Source organism: Bufo bufo, chromosome 8 (assembly GCF_905171765.1).
Source record: "Bufo bufo chromosome 8, aBufBuf1.1, whole genome shotgun sequence".
Taxonomy (NCBI): Eukaryota; Metazoa; Chordata; class Amphibia; order Anura; family Bufonidae; genus Bufo; species Bufo bufo.
In genome coordinates this window covers 33,240,857-33,261,249 of record NC_053396.1, presented here as the reverse complement: position 1 = coordinate 33,261,249, position 20,393 = coordinate 33,240,857, and the positions used below count along the sequence as shown (strand labels likewise).

The following is a 20,393-nucleotide window of genomic DNA, read 5'->3' as shown; positions in this document are numbered from 1 at the left end:
TATATAAAATGCCCCCCAGTAGTGTCCTCCATTATAAATATTGCCCCCAATAGTGGCCTCCATTCTGCTGGGTTGGAAAAAAAAAATACATCATCCACTTGAACTTGAGGGAGCCCTCGCTCTGCACTGGAGGAAGCAGGACCTGACGCGCCCAGCGTCATGTCCTGCTCCCTCAAGTTCAAGTGGAGTACATTTTACTTAATATTATTTTAAGCCCCGAAAAGCACTTTTATCAGTTTTTAACGGCCGTTAGATGGGTGCACTACTGAGAATTGCCCCACAAACTTCTATTGGTTCTGAAACCGGCCGTGTGATGGACAGGGCCATTTTTCCCATTTGTGTGAATGTAGCCTAAGAGGATGTACTACTGACACAAGCAATCATTTTTACAGCTGCAGATCAGCAGACAAATGAGCATTTGGGGGGAAGTTCAGAAGGGCCGGCCGAACAAATATTTTTAAACTTTCAGTCCTAATCATGTAAAACGGCTTTGAGGGAACCTGCCTCTTTAAGCAAATAATTGTATTCTTCATAAAACAAAAACAACTCAGGAGCATCTTTTCTTAGAACACTGATATGCCAATCCCCAATTATTCCTCCTGGAAATGCATGAATGAATTAAAAACTTCACCATTTCTCTTGTTGACTGGGTATGTCCCCCACTGTCGAGAAAAATGACAGCACCCAGTAGTTATTTTAATCTTATATGTCCAGGAAGAAAAACAGAGGAATGGTAAAACCAAAAAATTTGCCCTGGCATTGTTCCTCATGAATTAGGCTACTTTCACACTCGCGTTTGGTGCGGATCCGTCATGGATCTGCACAAACGCATCCGTTCAGATAATACAACCGCATGGATCCGTTCAGAACAGATCCGTTTGTATTATCTTTAACATAGCCATGACGGATCCGTCTTGAACACCAATAAAAGTCAATGCGGGACGGATCCTTTTTCTATTGTGCCAGATTGTGTCAGAGAAAACGGATCCGTCCCCATTTACTTACATTGTGTGTCAGGACGGATCAGTTTGGCTCAGTTTCGTCAGACGGACATCAAAACGCTGCAAGCAGAGTTTTGGTGTCCGCCTCCAGAGCGGAATGGAAGAGGAACGGAGCCAAACTGATGCATTCTGAGCTGATCCTTATCCATTCAGAATGCATTAGGGCAAAACTGATCCGTTTTGGACCGCTTGTGAGGGCCCATGACGATCTCACAAACGGAAACCAAAACGCCAGTGTGAAAGTAGACTTAGACATGTCAGGAGTGGTGACTGTCTTTTCTAAAGCAAAACCTAAACAATGAAGCACACAATCATGGTGGTCTATGGTTGGCACACTTACCCATCTTCAATCAGCATTGGGGTGTTGAGTGGTTCCATATCCTCAGCGGCCAGCAGCTGGTTAATGAGAGTGAGCGACTGAGGGTCCAGACTTCGTGCTTGAGATGGGATCAGAGCAGAATGAGCGGAGTAGCTGAAAAGATGAGGTAGATACTGATAGTGCGTCGGTCCGGGGGTCCCCAAATACTGGTCCCGTAGAGAAGCAAATCCATTTAGTTCCATTGACCTACTGTAGAAAGACACAATGTCAGCACGAAATGAAACATAAATTATATCTATAGAAAGTACTTCAAATGTCGTGACCTACGACGCCCATGTTACCTGGAGGAGGGGGTAGACACAGGTGAAGGCTGGTTGCTCTCAGATACTCCATTGCCTGGCGAGCTGTGGTCACTGTCTCCATTGTTACTCCAAGAAGTGTTGGCTTCCTCCTCAAACTCTTGACCAGACATTATTCTTTCAATCTCTTCATCTGAAATCTGAAGGAAGAGTTTATAGTCATATGGCGAAGAGGTTACCATTGTGATTCTGACAACTGTAATGGAGCCTGTGTTGTCAGGTGGCATCTCCGCTGATACTAGTAAAATGGTGAAGATACTCTTCAGCGATACCTTTAAAATGGCAACAAATAATAGATATTTTCAACACCATGGTCTATAATAATATCCCGCCGTCAAGGTATGAATGGTGGGGGGTCCACTTAATGTCAAACTAATGTCCTAGTCGCCAGTATCATTAATAAGTGCTAGCTCCTCGGACTCGCACCAATCAGCAGAGCACAGGGGCAGTGATCCTGACTGTGGCTCCTTGTTTATCCAGACGCAGCGCCATACATTAAAGTGCGACTGTGCCTAGTACGGCAGATAAGCTGTGCTACGGCCCGTTTCCCTTAAAGGGGGTACCCCGAAACAAACATTTATCACCTCTCCATAGGATAGGTGATAAATGTATGATCGCTCTGGTCTCTACTCTGGGAAGCCCACAGACTAATGATATTGATGGTCTGATATCAGGTCATCAGTATCAGATCGGTGGGGGTCCAACTCCAGGCACTTCCACCAATAACCGGTTACCTGCCGCCGGCACGACCACTGATGGTGGATCTGGAAGCATAGCGCCACTCAAAGTGCAGTGGCCATGATGGGTTACTGCACCTCAGCTCCCATTTACTTCTCTGGGAGCTGAACTGCAATAACCCGGCAAAGGCACCGCACTTTGCACGGAGCTGTGCTTCCAGACCCACTCTCAGTGGTCGTTCCAGTGCTGGCACCTGCAGATAAAAGCTGATCGGGATGCTGGGTGTTGGACTCCCACCGATCTTATGACCTATCCTGAGGACAGGTCATCAATATCATATATCGTTAGCAGCTATAGACTCTGCTTTTTATGCAATTGCCGCACCCTCTCTACTTTGATTGACAGGGCCAAGCAGTAAAATCATCATCAGGTCTGGCGCTGTCAATCTAAGTGCAGAGGGGGCGGGATTTGCAGAGAAGGCAGAGGCTCTAGGTGTAAGGGAAACGCCCCCGTTGCTCCTAGAGGCTCATTTGCATATATTAACATGTCATTTTTTTCAGCAATGTGGGCACATATGAACATGGGACCAACACAGATGCCTTCAGCTGCCAAGCGCACATGTAACAGGTCAGCCAGTGTCATAGGTACAAATCTGCTGATATGTGCCCTGTAATCAGCTATCCTAAAAAATAAAGAGGCCACAGTGCTCCCGCACCACATTAGAAAATGCTTAAAAAGTATGTCAACAGTTTTTCATCCTTACTTGTACAGGACCAATACTCTTGTTTCTTCCACCTGGCATCCCATCCTCTCGGATTGCTGGAAGACAAAAAGGAGTACATCAAATTAAAAATATATATATTAAATTACATAAATTAAATATTGTACTGGTCATACCATACAGCTACTAGAGTTTTAAAAAAATGTATGGGATTAAAGACAAAAAAGAATAAAAAGTAAAGCTAGTTACACCACTTCAAGGTGTTAGATGATAAGAAGCAGCTGTATGTGCACAGGATGGCCACAAGATGGCACTAGAGCCTGTGTCCCACAAGACATGCAGTATCTTGCACTGAGACAGATCAGCTCATCTGCAGGTATGAAACAACTGGATGCAAGCTCGGACTGGTCCACAGCGGTACAGGAGAATCCCCTGGTGGGCCCCTTGTCATTCACCCCCTGCACAAGTGGCACATAACACAGTAGACTTACTGCACTACATATAGATAGGCTGTGTACAGCACCTCAACCAGCCTAAGTTCATATAAAAAAACCTGAAAGAATATTAAAGAAACTCCCCAGTTTATTATTATAGACACGATCAGACCTGAGATGACTTCTAGGTATAGAGGAATGCCGCCAGTGTCCTCTTTTTCCCCAGGACCTACCTTCTCAAAGTTGCTGCAGGGGCCCCCATATTCAATCATCTGGTAGCATCTTGCCGCTGTGTGAGCAGGTAACATTTGAATGTATCCGTACGGTGGGCCCCCAAAATAAATTTAACTGGTGGTCCCTAGGCACCCCAGTCCGACACTGATTGGATGTACAATATTCTCATGTAATACAGTAACCTCCTCCTGCTGCTTTCATCACCAATGCTTTCATGTTAATATGTGCAGCATTCTCGTCACTCGTGTTTAAATTTAGGCACAAGGAGCATTTCTATGGCGCCTTCACCATGTTCCTAAGACAGGGGTGTGGCAAGGGCCAGTGGGCCCTGCATATTTACCTCATCAAGTTCCCGAATATAAGGGGTTTGGCAAGGGCCAGTGGGCCCCGCATATTTATCTTCTATTCTGCCAGGTTTCTGACGTAAAAGAAGACTGAAATTATAAGAGCTCCGAGCTGGAGTAGATTTCACTTTAGGCACACGGACTGTCAGAGACTAGGCCTCATTTATGACAAGGCCTGCAATTCATTATAAATTAGGCGCATCCTCCGACAGCACAGGGGATATCACAGGCCGGCGTAAAAAGCTGCTCTATGATAAATCCAAACCCGCCCCCCCTTCCCCAGTGTGCAAACAAAACCCTGACAAAATGCAGGTTTAGCCTTAGTTGTAATTCCTTTTCCTGGTACACAGTATGGCGTGACCACTGCTCCATTTACTTCTATTGGACTGCAGGAAATGGCAGAGCGCTATACTGAGCAGTCCTACAGACAGTGGCCCAGATTTACAAATGCCAGTAGATGGCGGAAGCTTAGACTGGTGTCTAGATCTGCACCAGATTCATCACAGGGGCGCAGGCTGGATGATAAATCTGCTGCAGGGATGGACATTTTCTCTGACCCCCCTACCTACTATTGGTTGGCTTACTTTGAGACAGAATGTTACACCAGAATTGTGGCGCAAATTTAGTGCAAAATGGTGCATATGAGGCCACACCCCTTTCCATGAAGCCCCACCCCTTCACATTGAGTCCCATCCCCTTGTGAAGCATGTCCGAAAACCCTACACGTGCCAAATTGCTCCACTTTCCAGACAGATTTCTGGTGCAGACACATTAGTATATCTGGGCCAGGGAATGGAGTGGTGGTCACACATGTGGACTACTGCTCCATTCACACAGGGGACTCAGGGACTCGTTCTCATTATTGCTGGAGGTCCCAGTGGTTGGACCCTCAGAGATCGTACAATTATCACCTATCCTGTAGATAAATTTTAATGCTAAATGCCTATTAAGGGAACCCTTTAAGATAACCATCAAATGCCCTCATTTACTTAAAGGGGTTATGCCATGACTGATGTAAAAAAAAATGAAGACATCATATAGTACATGACTATCTCTTTCTAACAAAGCTAGAACCAGCCCTGTACTCACATGGATCCAGAGATCTCCACATTCATTGCTCCAAATGCTTTGCTGGCTTAATTTGATGCTGGCAAATCGGGGCGTGTCCTTTCTGCTGCAGCTCTCTCCCTGTAACTGCCACAGCTTCTAACAGAACATATGGCTGGTGGCGGTTAAAAATTTAAACTGAGCGCATGCATACACCTCTAGTGAGTTGGAAAAGAACAAACAGCCGGTGGCGCTATACAGATACATTTTATTGAACTCAGAGGCTGTGGTAGTTTTTTAATACATGCAATTACAAAATTATTCATATCCAGGAGCTGGTTTAAAAAATGTTGAGTGTTTTTTGTGGGACAGCCCCTATAACATTCACGTCAAGATTGCACATGCAAAAGAGGGTTAATCAGAAGCAGAAGTGAGAAAAAAGGATTGGACAGGGTAAATGGGTTGTCTGGTTTTGCAATACGTTATCTGGAAATTCCTACTGAAGTTATAGATGGGAGACCCTCATTTAGGGTTCAAGCACATGAATGTATGCCGGCCTCGCCCATGCTGTGAAGTGAACATTGTGGTCTACAATGTACGGGCACCGACCGTGTGGCTGCCGTCTGAGAACGCAGACCCATTTACTTGAATGGAGTCCGCGATCCACATACGATGGTCTGCACTGCAAAAAGGTAGTGCATGCACTACTTCTTTGCGCTGCCAAGGCAAGGACCAAAAACCCATGGAAGCACTCTGTAGTGCTTCCGATCTGTGTCTCTGTTCCACAACGCACCTTATCTCCCGGATTGCGGACCCATTGAGTGAGCACACAACCGGTGCCCGTGTATTGCAGACCTGCTCTGAGCATGATCCCTTACCCACCTGGGTGGAGAGTGTCTATATATCTCTGTGGCTTCCAGCATCAGGACTACCTGTGGTCAGCTTATCATCAGAAGATCTATCTGTAGGGTTGTCTACAGCAGGATATGTATATAGAACCTCTACTTATGAACTAGGGAGTATATAAACCCTTACTGTACATACTGGAGCTCCCCAGATGAAGTTCCTGTACTTGTCCCCGCATATTACGACCTGTCCCAGATTGACAAACTCAAGGGCTCAACCTACAAACCACCAACACTTGTTCAGGGTGTCTGCATTTCAAAGCACAATATGTCTCCACCATAAATCTCGGTGTCACTTCTGTCACTCAGCTTCCTGCCTTTTGACCTTGAATACAGTGAATTGCAAAGAATTTGGGTACAGTATGGTGGGATGAGGCAATGGCGCTTACTCAATTCCAACATCACACTTTCCTAATAGAAAAACAACAGAGGCCAAGGCTTCGCTTATACCTTCCAGGGGGCACAAAGAACACCCAGGTTAATGAGTCTTAGAAAAACACTGATAGTGGCAAGTCATTAAGAGGAGAAATGTTAGTGTTAGAGCCCCAAATGGCAACTTCTGTCTTTCTCCAATGAGGACACCATGGAGCACAATGAGGAGATTTGCACTGAAGCCTCAAATGTAGATTTCCATATGTGTGGTTACAACTGGCCATCTAAATTATGTCAGTGGTCTCCAACCTGTGGCTCTGTCTGTAGAGTTTCAACATCCAGAAATTTGGTCTACAGATTTACAAGAAACCTGGAGGCCCAAAGGACCGGGGACAGAAGACAATTAGGAGACAATGGCACATGGATTTGAGCAGCTTGATAGGGGGGACCCCCCACTGATCAAAATAACTTGGGCCCAGTGTCTCTCCATATGAGGGTTGGTTGAGCATGTACGCTGCCACTCAGCGCTCACCACTGCTCACAAAGTTGGGGTTGCAGTTTATTTTTCAGATCCACATCTTGGACGCGGACAGGACACAGGTGAATGGACAGGCTACAGCTGTTTCGCGCTGTGTTGCGCTTTGTCAAGCCTCCTGTGACGAGGAGGGGGTTAGAAATACCCTCATCTCATGCACGTCACTGGTTACAATTAAAGTGATATAAAAAACGTGTGTAAAACCAAATCAGATGAAAACAGCTAAATCATTCTTGTCATTTAACCCTAGAGGGCCCATGGCTTGCGTTTTTATTATCCATGCAGCTTCTCTCTGCAGGAGAATGCGTTTTCTGTCCCCCCCTCTCTCATGGGGCTGTGGACCACTTCAATACCCGCACATTTCAAAATGTCACTGTTCCCCGCGCATGTTCATTGTGTACATGCTCAATTAATCTGGTTGCTCCATTTCTGGTAATGATTGATTTTTTATGTTCCCTAAAGCGTACATATAGACACCTGTGTGACTTACCAATGTAAAACCTCCCGCATGGGCACAGAATCGCATACACAACATATTGGGTCTTACAGTGTATAAATTGTTTGACTACATGTCCTACATGTCCCAGCTGCAGATACTTCTGTTTGTGTACATGTGCGCAGATAGAGCAGTGTCCACATGCGAAGTTTCCTCTGGGAGCACTCCTGCCCAGCCAGTTATCAACTCCTAACAATGGCATCTCCTATAGTCTTACTTCTGCGAAAACTGACAATTGGGGGATTGTCTAACATGGCTGCCAGGGAGGCGTCCCTCTGCAGCATTTGCCAGTTGTTTAAAATCACTGTTTTGATGACTGGAGCCATTGGGGAAAAGTCGAATGTGAACACCGCTCTACGCTCGCCGTTATTATCTCGTTGTCTCCTCTTTTTCTTTTTTTTACTGATGTCTCTACCCAGAACCTCTCTCCTGTGCACGCACATATGCGCTATCTACTATCTTCTCAGGGTAACCACTTTGTAAAAATCGTCTCTTCATGTCCACACATTGCTCTCTAAACTCAGTGTCATCCTTCACAATTCTGGCGAGGCGCATGAATTGGCCGTATGGAATTGCAGTTTTGATGTGCGGTGGGTGATAACTCATGCAATGTAACATTACTGGACGTAGCTTTTCTGTAGATGGTGGGATTTAGCTGCCCATCCTTGACCCTTACCTTGACATCAAGAAAATCCAGTTCTTTCGCACTGGCTGTGCTGGTGAACCGCATATTCATATTATTCGCTTGATTCAGATATTCCACGAATGCACTAAACATATGTTTGTCACCTGTCCACACAATGAATATATCATCGATATATCGAATGAATGGATTCTGGACAGTGTAAATATACCTCTCTTCAAAAATGGCTAAAAACTAATTAGCAAGGGTGCATGAGACTGGTGTCCCCATTGCTGTGCCTGACAATTGTTTGAAGCATTCCTGGTTGAAAGTAAAAGCATTATGTGTCAGTATGAATGAGAGGGACTCCGTGACAAAATCAACATATTCGTCACTCTTATTAATTTTGCGCAAGATGTCCCGAATTGTCTCTATCCCCAGTTCCTGTGGAATCCTGGTGTACACACTCTCCACATCTACCGCAGCTAAATAAAAGCCGTCCTGCCATTGTATATCTTTCAAGGCCTTCAAAAAGGAAGGGACCCCTTTTAACACTGGGCGCAACATCCAATCCAGATACTGGGACAGGGGTTCGGTCAAAGAACCGTTCCCTAACACTATGGGGCGTCCAGGTGGGTCTACCAGCGATTTATGGATCTTGGGTACTATATTCCACACAGGTTTTATAGGGAACTGGGGATAGAGCTTTTCGGCCATGCGCTTAGTCAGAAAACCTCTGTCAACATACTTCCACAGTAATGCTCTAAGTTGTTGTTGGTACTTGGAGGTGGGGTCCGAGGTGGGGGGAGCATAGGTGTTAATATCCCTAAGTTGTCTTTTGGCCTCTTGCATGTAACATGTCTTATACATAACTACCACATTGCCCCCCTTGTCGGCTGGTTTGATTATGATCTCTTTGCATTTCTCAAGCCAATCCAAAGCCTTGCGCTCACCCGCACTAAGGTTGGACAGAGTCTGTGGATATATCAATGCCTTGGTTTCCTTCAAGAATCCCCACTATTTCCCAGGTCTAACTGTCTATCTTGTTCTTGTACCCCATGTGTCAAATGAAAGCCTAATGGACCCATGGGTGCAGATTGTGTTGTTTGGCCACGTTCTCTGGTATGCTTATACGTTTGAAAAGGTTTATGTAAGTTTAATTTCCTTATAGCTCTAAACATGTCCACTTCAAAATTCACCACATTAAACTCAGATACCAGTCCATAATTAAGACCTTTGGACAATAATGAGAGGCAGTCACTGTCCAGAACAATGTCTGTGAGATTAACCCCATTATGACCTGGTGAAAGACGATGTACCTCACCCACATCTAGTACCGTCTCCACGCCACTTGCTTCCTCTTGTATCCGCCCCTGTATGGTCTTGGGTCTTGTCCTCCCCCTTCGAGTGCCTCTCCTAAAGGGGGTTGTTGTATTGCTGCTTCTTGGTTCACTTGTTCCTCATGTAGATTTGTTCTGGCGCTGTTAAATTCCTCAGAGGTACTCGAGTCGGATTCGGAGGTCCAGTAGTCGCGTGATCGCCTATTCCTCCTGCGCCGGCCTCTATCATTGTATCGCTGCTTAGTGGGTTTCCAATCAAAGACGCGGTTATTATCAAAGTAATTTTTATCCCGTAAAAACGTATCTTTCTTACGTTCCTTTATCGCAGCTTGTATAGGTATCAGCTGCTTTTCCAGTTTCTTCATAAATGCTTTGTATTGATTCTCCGTGCGCCTCAATTTCAAGTTATTTTTGACTTGATTTAACTCCAAAATCACTGTGTTGATTGCGGGACAACACTAGTCGCATAAGATTGAAGGAGTATTCGAGGTGTATGGATTTCCATTGTTCTACGAAAGTAGGATCATCATTAAACTGGGACACTTGTTTGTACACCCGGAGCCCTCTGGGGACTCTGTTCTGGGCAACGTAGGATTGCAGGGAGTGAACAGTCCAGAACAGACGCATTTCCCTTTCTGCCAAGTCAATGACCTTTGATTCAAGAGCTTTGATGCTCATGACTTGTGTGCTGTTTTCATTGTCACACTGCGTGATTTAGCAGTTTTCATCTGATTGGTTTTACACACGTTTTTTATTTCACTTTAATTGTAACCAGTGACGTGTATGAGATGAGGGTATTTCTAACCTCCTCCTCCTCCACGTCACAGGAGGCTTGACAAAGCACAACACAGCGCGAAACAGCTGTAGCCTATCCATTCACCTGTGTTCTGTCCACGATGTGTATTCAGAAATAAACTGCAAACAGCAACTTTGTGACCAGTGGTGAGCGCCGCGGTGCTTTTTTTCTTATGCCATCAATAAATGGGGTGGCACCATGCATGACTGACTGCCACTCTATTTATACAGGGAAACACAGGGCCCCCATTCTCAGGATCAGTGGGGTTCCCAGCGGTCAAGTGTAAAACTTGAAGCAGAAACCCTTTAGGATCCATTTTCACTGTGCTTGCATTGTACATGTACGGTATATAGCGAGAGGATTTCCTGATGTATATGTCTGAGGATCACGACCCCATTGGGTGAATAGGGCACTATGGATACATTTGATAGTGTGAATAGACCCTTAAGCTGGCCATACACACACTTTTTGTCAGCCAAACCCGCCAAGAACAGCAGGGATGTCCGACCTGCGGCCCACCAGCTGTTGCAAAACTGCAACTCCCAACATGCCCTGATAGCTGTAGGCTGTCCGCGCACGCCAGGAGTTGTAGTTTTGCAACAGCTGCAGGGCCGCAGGATGGGGATTCCTGCTCTAATGTGTGTGGGGAGCTTCCAACTCTCCCCTGACAGATGATGTCGGGGGAGACAAGGAATGGCAAAATGAATGTGTTCTCCAGGGAGATAGTTGCCGCCAGAAGTGTCTAGCAGCGGCTTTTTCCGCGCTCCCCATAGCATACACAGACGTGTTCAGCCGAGCCCAACATGTACGTGTATGGGAAGCCAGAAGGGAAACGGCCGACAGCTATTGAATGTGTATGGGCAGCTATAGACATCTAATAATGGGGCCCTATAAATGATCAGGTCCCTATGATGCTGGATTACAAGAATTGTATTGTGTATGTTACTTTTTAGCCTAATGCTGACTATAGCCATCGATTCCCTTATAGGGTGGCCATTACACATTCAATAGCTGTCGGTCAAACAGTCGTTTAGCTGACAGCTCTCTCTCCCGATTCCCTCTTGGCTTCCCCAAACACATAAATGTACGGCTCTGTCACACGTGTATGTGTATTCAATGAGGAGAGAAGAGAAAGCTGCTGCCAAACACTTCTGGTGTGGGCTTAGCTCCCGGGAGAAGAAAAGGATTGGACGAAAATATTTACTTTGCCAGAACCTTCTCTCCCCCGATGGGAGTCAGGAGCTCCCCATACACATTAGACTGTAGATCCACTGTTCTCGGTGACTTTGGACAACCATGCACTAATGTGTATGGGGCCCTTTAGGTCTATGGGGACATATAGACCGTCACACGATGGCTACCGTAACATAGTTTAAAAAAGATGACTCCTGCTCAATTCAGTCTACCATAGAATCATGCTACCCAACAGTCACTTGTCTTGCCAAGTAGGACTTGTTATTGGCAGTATAGGGGTAGGTAACTATGTAAAATATATGACCATATCAACAGGGTTGTCTACCTTGGACAATCTATTTCTTTGGAAGAAGGGTTTACATGGTTTCCTTTTGTTGGGACCCTCAACGATCAGCTTGGAATCTATATGGGAATAAGACAGCAAAGGTTCAATTCCCCTGCAGCGCCTCCACAGGGGAAACTAAGAACTACTTAGTTTCCTTTTAAATAAATCTATTCTCCATGTAATACCAGGTCCCCCAAAGTGAAAAAAGCTTTGTAGCTGCTATCTGTTCTGATGGACTCGAGTGCAGACCCCCTAATTTCCTAGCAGGATATGTGAAGATGGATTTTGTAAAATAGAGAACCCCTTTAAGTGACAACATTCCTAGGGTACTATATTTTCTTACTGATATCAGATTAGTTTGTTATTGGAATTTGGACAAAGGGAAGATAATGCCATGATCCTGATTAACCATTAACAACCCTGTGATTAAGCACAACAGAGTGTGCCCAAGCAGGTCCTTCTGGTGACCAGTATCTGCTATCTGATCTCTGGTTATCTCCAGCTTTGCCCTGGAGGGCTGAGGGGCTTTGACAGCAAACAGTAACAGAGTCATTGTCTACAGTACTTCAGACAGTCTCTCTACAAAGCTATGCTGGAGCAAGTTTGATCTGTTTAATCCTGTCTTTTCATCCCATAGCAGTTTTCCCCCAGAACAAAAGAACTGGGGAGTTGAAATCCATCTGCCACCAGGGAAGAGTTGTGAGGTCCCCATACACATTTCATGGTTCAGTGGTTCAGCGCTTCAGCCGAGATTTATCAAAAGGTGTACAGCCATCCTAAAGGCCTTCATACACATTAGGGTGCATTCACATGACAGTTTCATAATGACAATATTTTAATCTGCCCAGGGTACCCCAAACACTACATATGTCTGCCCTTTCATGCTACCACTTTCCTTCCCCTGTTCTTGGCATCACTGCACCTAGGCAGGATGTTTACATCCAGAACTTCCTGTTGGGCTTTCCAAACATGCTTTACTCTGTAATGTTTGCCCCTTGCACCTCGCATGTTAGCTAGGCAGAGCAAAGGATGCTGGGTTTGGTTAGAAAACACAGGAGGAAGTTGATGAAAACAGGAAGTTCTGCATGTAAACATCCTGCTAGGATGCAGTGAAGCCAAAAAAAAGGGGAAGGAAAGTATATAGGGCAAAAAAAAAATTAAAAAATTATTATAATGCTGGAGAACCCCTTTAAGACTGAAGGTGAAAATTTTCAAGCACATCTTGAAATACATGCAGAATTGTATACCCTTCAGCTGCTGGGCAAATTTGGGCAAATTTAAAAAAAAAATTATTATAATGCTGGAGAACCCCTTTAAGACTGAAGGTGAAAATTTTCAAGCACATCTTGAAATACATGCAGAATTGTATACCCTTCAGCTGCTCAAACACAGAACATATGAGCATTCTTTCAATCTATATCTATCGCCCATCATTATATACATGCATACACATGAGCTAGCTCGATACAATACAGCAGATCCAATTTCTGATTAGGCATAAGGGTATTGAAGACAAGCTGATCCAATCCAGGTCAGTACATTTCTCAATTTACTATCCAGGCGGCTACACTAGTGATGTATACACAGGACAACTATCACCATATAGGTATCAATTACCTCTGCTGCAGTCAATGTCCACAAGTCAAAGGCCCAAGGCCAGGGGTGTTTATATAAAGGCTTTTCTCCAGATAAAATAGGTAAAGAGCACACGTGAATGCCTATTGTGTTACTCAATGAGTCAAAACTAGCCTTCTCAGGCTGATACCATCTCCTAATCCTCATTCCTTATCTTTGTCTTGACTGCAAACTTTCCCAAAACTTCCAGGTGTCGCCGAGACTCTGCTGAGACTCTCCGTATTCCCTGGTGGGTGTAGATCAGACTTTCATTCTCCATTGTCTTAAATCCATAATAGGAGCCTTATAGTCACTTTACCTTTGCAACTAGATTATTTAAGCAGCCCCTTTCCTGACCTGTTTCTTTCCCCCATTAAATTTTCTTGGAAAGCTGGGTGACAACCCATATGGCTGCCGTAACAGCTGGAACCGTGGCTTCTATCCAGATTTTACAGAAACTATAAAATGTTAAGGCTTATGGGATGCAAGAAACATCGCCCCTGTTGTCCATAGGCTACGTCTGGTATTGCAGGTCAGCTGAATTTGCTAGGGGTTAAGCAGCAATGCCAGACATAATCTATGGAAAAGCAGCAAAACCAGGCCCTGTTGTCCATGTTATCCCAGCCTAAGGCCCCTTTCACACGGGCGAGAATTCCACGCGGGTGCAATGCGCAAGATGAACGCATTGCACTCGCGCTGAATCCGGACACATTTATTTCAATGGGTCTGTGTACATGAGCGATGTTTTTCACGCATCACTTGTGTGTTGCGTGAAAATCGCAGCATGTTCTATATTCACCGCTTTTCACGCAACGCAGGCCCCATAGAAGTGAATGGGGCTGCGTGAAAATCGCATTCGCAAGCAAGTGCGGATGCAATGCGATTTTCACGGATGGTTGCTAAGGAGATGATCATTTATTTTCCATTATAACATGGTTATAATGGAAAATAATAGCATTCTTTAATACAGAATGCATAGTAAAATGTCCCTTGAGGGTTAAAAACAAATAAAAAAATTACTCCTCATCCTCTTGATCGCGCAGCCGGGATCCTCTTCTTTCTTCTTCCTGCAGGACCTGCAAAAGGACCTTCGATGACGCTCACCACGTGGTGAATGAAAATAGAAGGACTCTCATCGAAGGTCCTTTTGCAGGTCCTGCAGGAAGAAGAAAGAAGAGGATCCCGGCTGCGTGATCAAGAGGATGAGGAGTAATTTTTTTTATTTGTTTTTAACCCTCAAGGGACATTTTACTTAGCATTCTGTATTAATGAATGCTATTATTTCCCTTATAACCATGTTAGAAGGGAAAATAATAAAATCTACAGAACACCGAACCCAAACCCAAACTTCAGTGAAGAAGTCCGCGTTCGGGTCTGGGTACCACATTCAGTTTTTTTATCACGCGCGTGCAAAACGCATTGCACTCACGCGAAAAAAAAATGAAAAACGGAATGCAATCGCAGACAAAACTGACTAAAATTGCATGCCTACTTGCGCAGGTTTGCCGTAATGCACCCTGACCGAGAGGCCCGTGTGAAAGGGGCCTTAGGGTTAGAAGCTGCGGCACATGCGTGAGTCTGAATCTCTCACAAGCACTTTGGAGAGAGTCACTAACACTTGCGATGCGGGTTGCAATCCTAGGCTTGGATCACACGCCCAATGTACGGCATGTGATCCCGGAAGTAGCGGCCGCATGGGATCGCTGCACATCTTGGATAAATATGCCCCATATTGTATGTCTGTGGAGACTGGATGGAAACAGCAGCAGGAATCAACATCAAAGAAGCAAATTTGCTATCACAGACTTGGGATACCAGCTGCGTGCATGCTGCATTTGGCTAGACAAAAATATAAAATGTTCTATAATAATAAAAAAAAAAATGTGGTAACATAAATTCTAAGTCTACTAGGAAAAATGTTGAACATAAATGGATTGAATACAACTAGAGAATATCTGGCTGTTACACCAGACTGTAGTTATATGTACTGTCCACTAGGTGGAGACAACACACCATTAGATTCCTCCTATGCTGACAAGTTTTACATTGCAAGTGCACATCCCCAAACTTCAATTCATCCTTTAGATCTCCATTCCTTTATCAATTCAGCTGGTTACATACAGTGTCGACACAAACCCTCATCACAGGCAACTGCTCCATTCTAGGTCTGTACCGGGAAGCATGGTGGCTCAGTGGTCAAGACTGGTGCCTTGCTGGAGTCCTGGGTTCAAATCCAACCAAGGACAACATCTGCATGCAGTTTGTATGTTCTCCCCGTGTTTGCGTGGGTTTCCTCCCACAGACCAAAGACATAATAATAGGGATTATTATATTTAGTATTACGGTCGTAAGGACATTTTTTGTGTTCACTTAAAGGGGTACTCCATTGCACAGGGGACAACTTATCATTGGGATCTGACCACTGGACCCCCAACGTTCCCAAGATTGGTTAAGCATGTGCACCACCTCCCTATTCAAAGTCTATGGGACTGCAGGAGATAGCCGAGCACTATACTCCGCTATATCCAGCAGTCCCACAGAGAAGAACGGAAGAACGTAGCAGCAGAGTGCATGCTCCACCTGCCGCTTCATTCATATGGGGGGGGGGGGGGCACAGGACCCCCGTTCACGTTATTGTTGGGGATCTAGTGGAAAGGAGAGATTTTTTTTATTTTTATGCACTTATATGGCGCTACTATATTCCGCAGTGTTTACAGACATTAGCATCATGCTGTCCCCAATGGATATTGGGAGGATATACCACCAATGTTAGTGCGGGGGTCACACTTCTGGAATGTGCGTTTATCTCCCCAAGGTGATGGAACACTAATTAGCGAACTGCACAATAGCGGCCACCCTCCATTCACTTTTATAGGAATTTCAATAGAAATCTCCAGCAGTCCCATAGAAGTGAATGGAGAGGTGGTGGTGCATGCACTGGAAGCTCTCCATTCACTTATCTTCAGAACTTCCATTTGTTGGCGACCGTTCTGGAGATAGGATCAGGTCCCTGAGGTTAGACCCGCACCTATCTAACATTGGTGGCATATCCTAGCAATGTATGCCACCTACGTATGAGATGGGAGGACCCCTTTTAAGCGGACCATACACCATAGAAAGCAGTTGGCCGAATGGTTGAGCAGCCAATTGCAAGCCGCGAAGGTGACCGGCCTCCGTCGCGGCCTGCTATTGGTTGCTCCCCTGTCTTCGGATGTTTTGATCCAAGTGGCGGCAGGGATCCAGTGCAGCGCGGGTCTCTGGGAGCAGGTTAGTATAATCCATACAAGGGAACCGGGCATTGGGGGGGGGGGGGGGGATATTTTAGATATCGGATAACCCCTTTAAGGCAATAATTTGGGGCCGGTGACCAGTAACTAGAACTCTGGAAAATTGGGGTGTCTGCTCCTCAGCTTATACACATACTATCTACTAAGAAATTCATTCATGAACTGCACAGTACACACATCTCCATTACCTTTCCTGTTCATCCCCATTTGGAGGCACTTGAGGAGGCGACAATACTGGCAGCGGTTCCTCTGCTTGCGCGACATGACGCAGTTCTTGTCCCGACTACAGCGGTATACTCTCTTATTGCAGATGCTGCGCTTAAAGAATCCTTTGCAGCCCTCACAAGAAATGATGCCATAATGCAGGCCCGTGGCACGATCCCCACAGATAAGGCACGCTCTCTGGTCAACGCGGTCATCTACGGAAGAGAGGAAGAAGATTACAATGAGGAGAGGGGGGGGGGGGAAGTATATCAGTCATGTCCACCATAGAGATTGTACAGGGTGAACGGAAAACATGGCTGCTTTGTTCCAAAATCATTACCACCCCTGTCCCTGGGTTGTATGTGGTCTTGCAACTCTGCTCAATTGGAATGGCTGGGGCTGAACTGCAATACCGCAAACAACCTGCAGATAGGCGTGGCGCTGTTTTAGGAAGTTGCCTTATTTTTCTATTCCTGGACAACCGATTAAGCTGTGTCCACAGTTCCAGGGCTGGTTACTCCAGTAGATAGTGTCCTCCATCTACGCATTATCTACAGCTAATCATTTGAAACAGACAATATACCAGAAGTGACTTCCTGAAATCCTGATGTACAGGATTAATGAGCATAAGGTACATGAACACATAAATGAAGCATCTCCACCTTAATAAAGCTATCCACCAGCCTATAATCTGTGCACAGCAAAATCCAGCAAAGATAATTAGTTAATTATGGGGAGCTCCTATTTCCAAAACTAATCTAATAGGCAAAGAGGAGAGGGACCACAATGAGCATCTCGCTGTAGAGGACCTGGCATGTCCGTGGATTAGACACGCAGCCTACTAAATTCAGTGGGAACTATGTAATGCATCAATTCACCTGTGGGGGTGCTGCAGGGAAAGTGAACACTTGCTGCCAGGTTACCACACTGATCACTGGTGATCGCTGTAGCGATTGCCCGAAGTGTCTTCAAATAAAAAAAATGCCCATACAGGGTTGATTCCGCTGAGTAAAAGGATATCTGTTTTGCAAAAATTGCTACATTCCCAAGAATTTTTTTTTTTTTGTATTTATGCAAATGAGCACTTCAGTGCACTAAGAGGCGTGTCCAGCAGTGGAAAACTAATGAGCTTAAAGGAGTTGTCCGGGTTCAGAGCTGAACCCGGACATACCCATAATTTCACCCAGGCACCCTGATGTTATCATCGGAGCAGTTCATGCTCCGATGCGCTCCCTTGCCCTGCGCTGGATTGTGCAGGGCAAGGGCTCTTTTATTTACAATAACACTGCCGAGCGCTGCCCTAGTAGTTTTACAGGCTAGGGCAGCGCTAAAGCCTGCCCATCAGTGGTTCGTCACCGGAACTCCAGAAAATGCCTTTGCCCTGCGCGATTCAGCGCAAGGCAAAGGAAAGCATCGGAGCATGAACTGCTCCGATGCTCATGACAGGGGGGCTGCCGGGGGGAAAATGGGCATATGTCCGGGTTCAGCTCTGAACCCGGACAACCCCTTTAAGTGCACTGAGGGGCATGGCCAGTGCTGAAAGGATGACCTGAGGGGCTATGACTCACCCCTCAGTGCACAGAAGCATCATTTGCATATAGAATGAGTTTTTTTTTTGCTTGGGTATACCACAACAATTTTTTTTAAAAGGGGTTATTCCATGACTAATGTAAAAATGAAAATCAGACATCATATAGGACATGACAATACCCTTTCTAACAAAGCTAGAACCATTCATTGTTCTGCTAGATTTATATCAAGCCGACAGCTCAGGGGGCGTGTCTTTTCTGCTGCAGCTCAGGGGGCGTGTCTCAGCTCTCCCTATCACAGCTCAGGAGGCAGTTGTAGGATGAAACTGAGCATGTGCGTCCTTCTCAGTGAGCAGGTTAAAGAAATAATAAGAAAAAACAGCAGGTGCCGCTATACAGATATATTTTATTGAATAGCTAAGTGGCTATGCAAAATTTAATGACATGCAGTTACAAAAGTATTCAGATCGAGGTGCTGGAATGTGGAATAGTTTTCGTGGGACAACCCCTTTAAGTCAGTTATTGTTGTAATCAGCAGGGGCAACCCAGGCAGTTTGCCTTGTTTAATAGGGGTTATCCTGTTGACTGGCGGTATTTAATAGGCAGCAAGTCTCCACGATCATTCACTTCTTGCTCAAATAATTCCTAGAGTGATTTGTGATCCATACTGGAGTCTTATAAGTGTTATGTCCAGTCTCCTCACTGGGACCACCCAACATGTCTATGTACCTCCCAACGGTTTCAGATTTTGGTCCCGGAGGGTTAAGGCATGTACTGCTTTCAACGGTCTCTGAATCCTGAGGTGCAATTATGTTGGTGTCATCATACCTGCTGGGCTGAATAAGAGAGCGCACAGGCCAGGGAATTATCATTCCTCGGCCTGTGAGCTCTTGTGCTCAGCAGACCTGCTGCAGGGGAGAGTATGGTGTGTGTATTGTGTGTTCCACTCATCGGGGAAACGGGGCTAGGTGCGTGTTTTTTTTTTTTTTGTTTTTTTAATAACAGTACAGGCTTCACTGTTGTAAGGGGAGCACTAAGGGGACATAGCTACAGTACATAATTGTGAGGGAGCACTAAGGTGGCATTCTGCAGTGTGTTGGGGGCACTAAGGGGGCATAACTACTGTGTTAGGGGGAAACTAAAGGTGGATAACTATTGTGTAGGGCCACTAAGGGGGCATAACTACTGTGTAAGGCCACTAAGGGGGCATAACTACTGTGTGAGGGGGAACTAAGGGGGAATAACTACTGTGTGTGGCACTAAGGAGGCATAACTACTGTGTGAGGGGGAACTAAAGGTGGATAACTATTGTGTAGGACCACTAAGGGGGCATAACTACTGTGTGAGGGGGAACTAAAGGGGAATAACTACAGTGTGTGGCACTAAGGGGGCATAACTACTGTGTGAATGGGAACTAAAGGGGAATAACTACTGTGTGTGGCACTAAGGGGGCATAACTACTGTGTGGGGGCACTAAGGGGGCATAACTACTGTGTGGGGGCACTAAGGAGGCATAACTACTGTGTGAGGGGGAACTAAAGGTGGATAACTATTGTGTAGGACCACTAAGGGGGCATAGCTACTGTGTATGGCACTAAGGGGGCATAACTACTGTGTGAGGGGGAACTAAAGGGGAAAAACTACTGTTTGTGGCACTAAGGAGGCATAACTACTGTGTGAGGGGGAACTAAAGGTGGATAACTATTGTGTAGGACCACTAAGGGGGCATAACTACTGTGTGGGGGCACTAAGGGGGCATAACTACTGTGTGGGGCACTAAGGGGACTCTGCAGGGTTGAGCATGTATACATAGGCATTGAGTGGAGTTAGAGTGCCTTAATGTAAAATTATATTATACCTTAATATCATACCTTAAAAGCCATGGTGCCGAATCAGGTTATTGCTAATTATACGAAATTACCAGAAGGGAATGACCCATAATCCCTATTCATCTTCTGGCTGATTTTATGATAGTTTGAACCAGGATTCAATGAAAATCCTGATTTCTACCCAGACAAGTGGATTTTTCCACACAAA

General features: G+C 45.4%; 1 protein-coding gene across 1 annotated transcript in view; it reads right to left on the bottom strand.

Annotated features, from left to right (window-relative positions):
* Positions 1-20,393, bottom strand: part of NR6A1 (nuclear receptor subfamily 6 group A member 1) — a 62,398-nt gene that overhangs the window by 22,720 nt on the left and 19,285 nt on the right. The window contains exons 2-5 of the mRNA XM_040406277.1: positions 16,812-17,042; positions 3,121-3,176; positions 1,662-1,819; positions 1,342-1,569 (exon numbers count right to left, since the gene is read on the bottom strand). Of these exons, the coding sequence (XP_040262211.1) occupies positions 1,342-1,569; positions 1,662-1,819; positions 3,121-3,176; positions 16,812-17,042 (673 nt within the window). The remainder of the gene's footprint in view (positions 1-1,341; positions 1,570-1,661; positions 1,820-3,120; positions 3,177-16,811; positions 17,043-20,393) is intronic.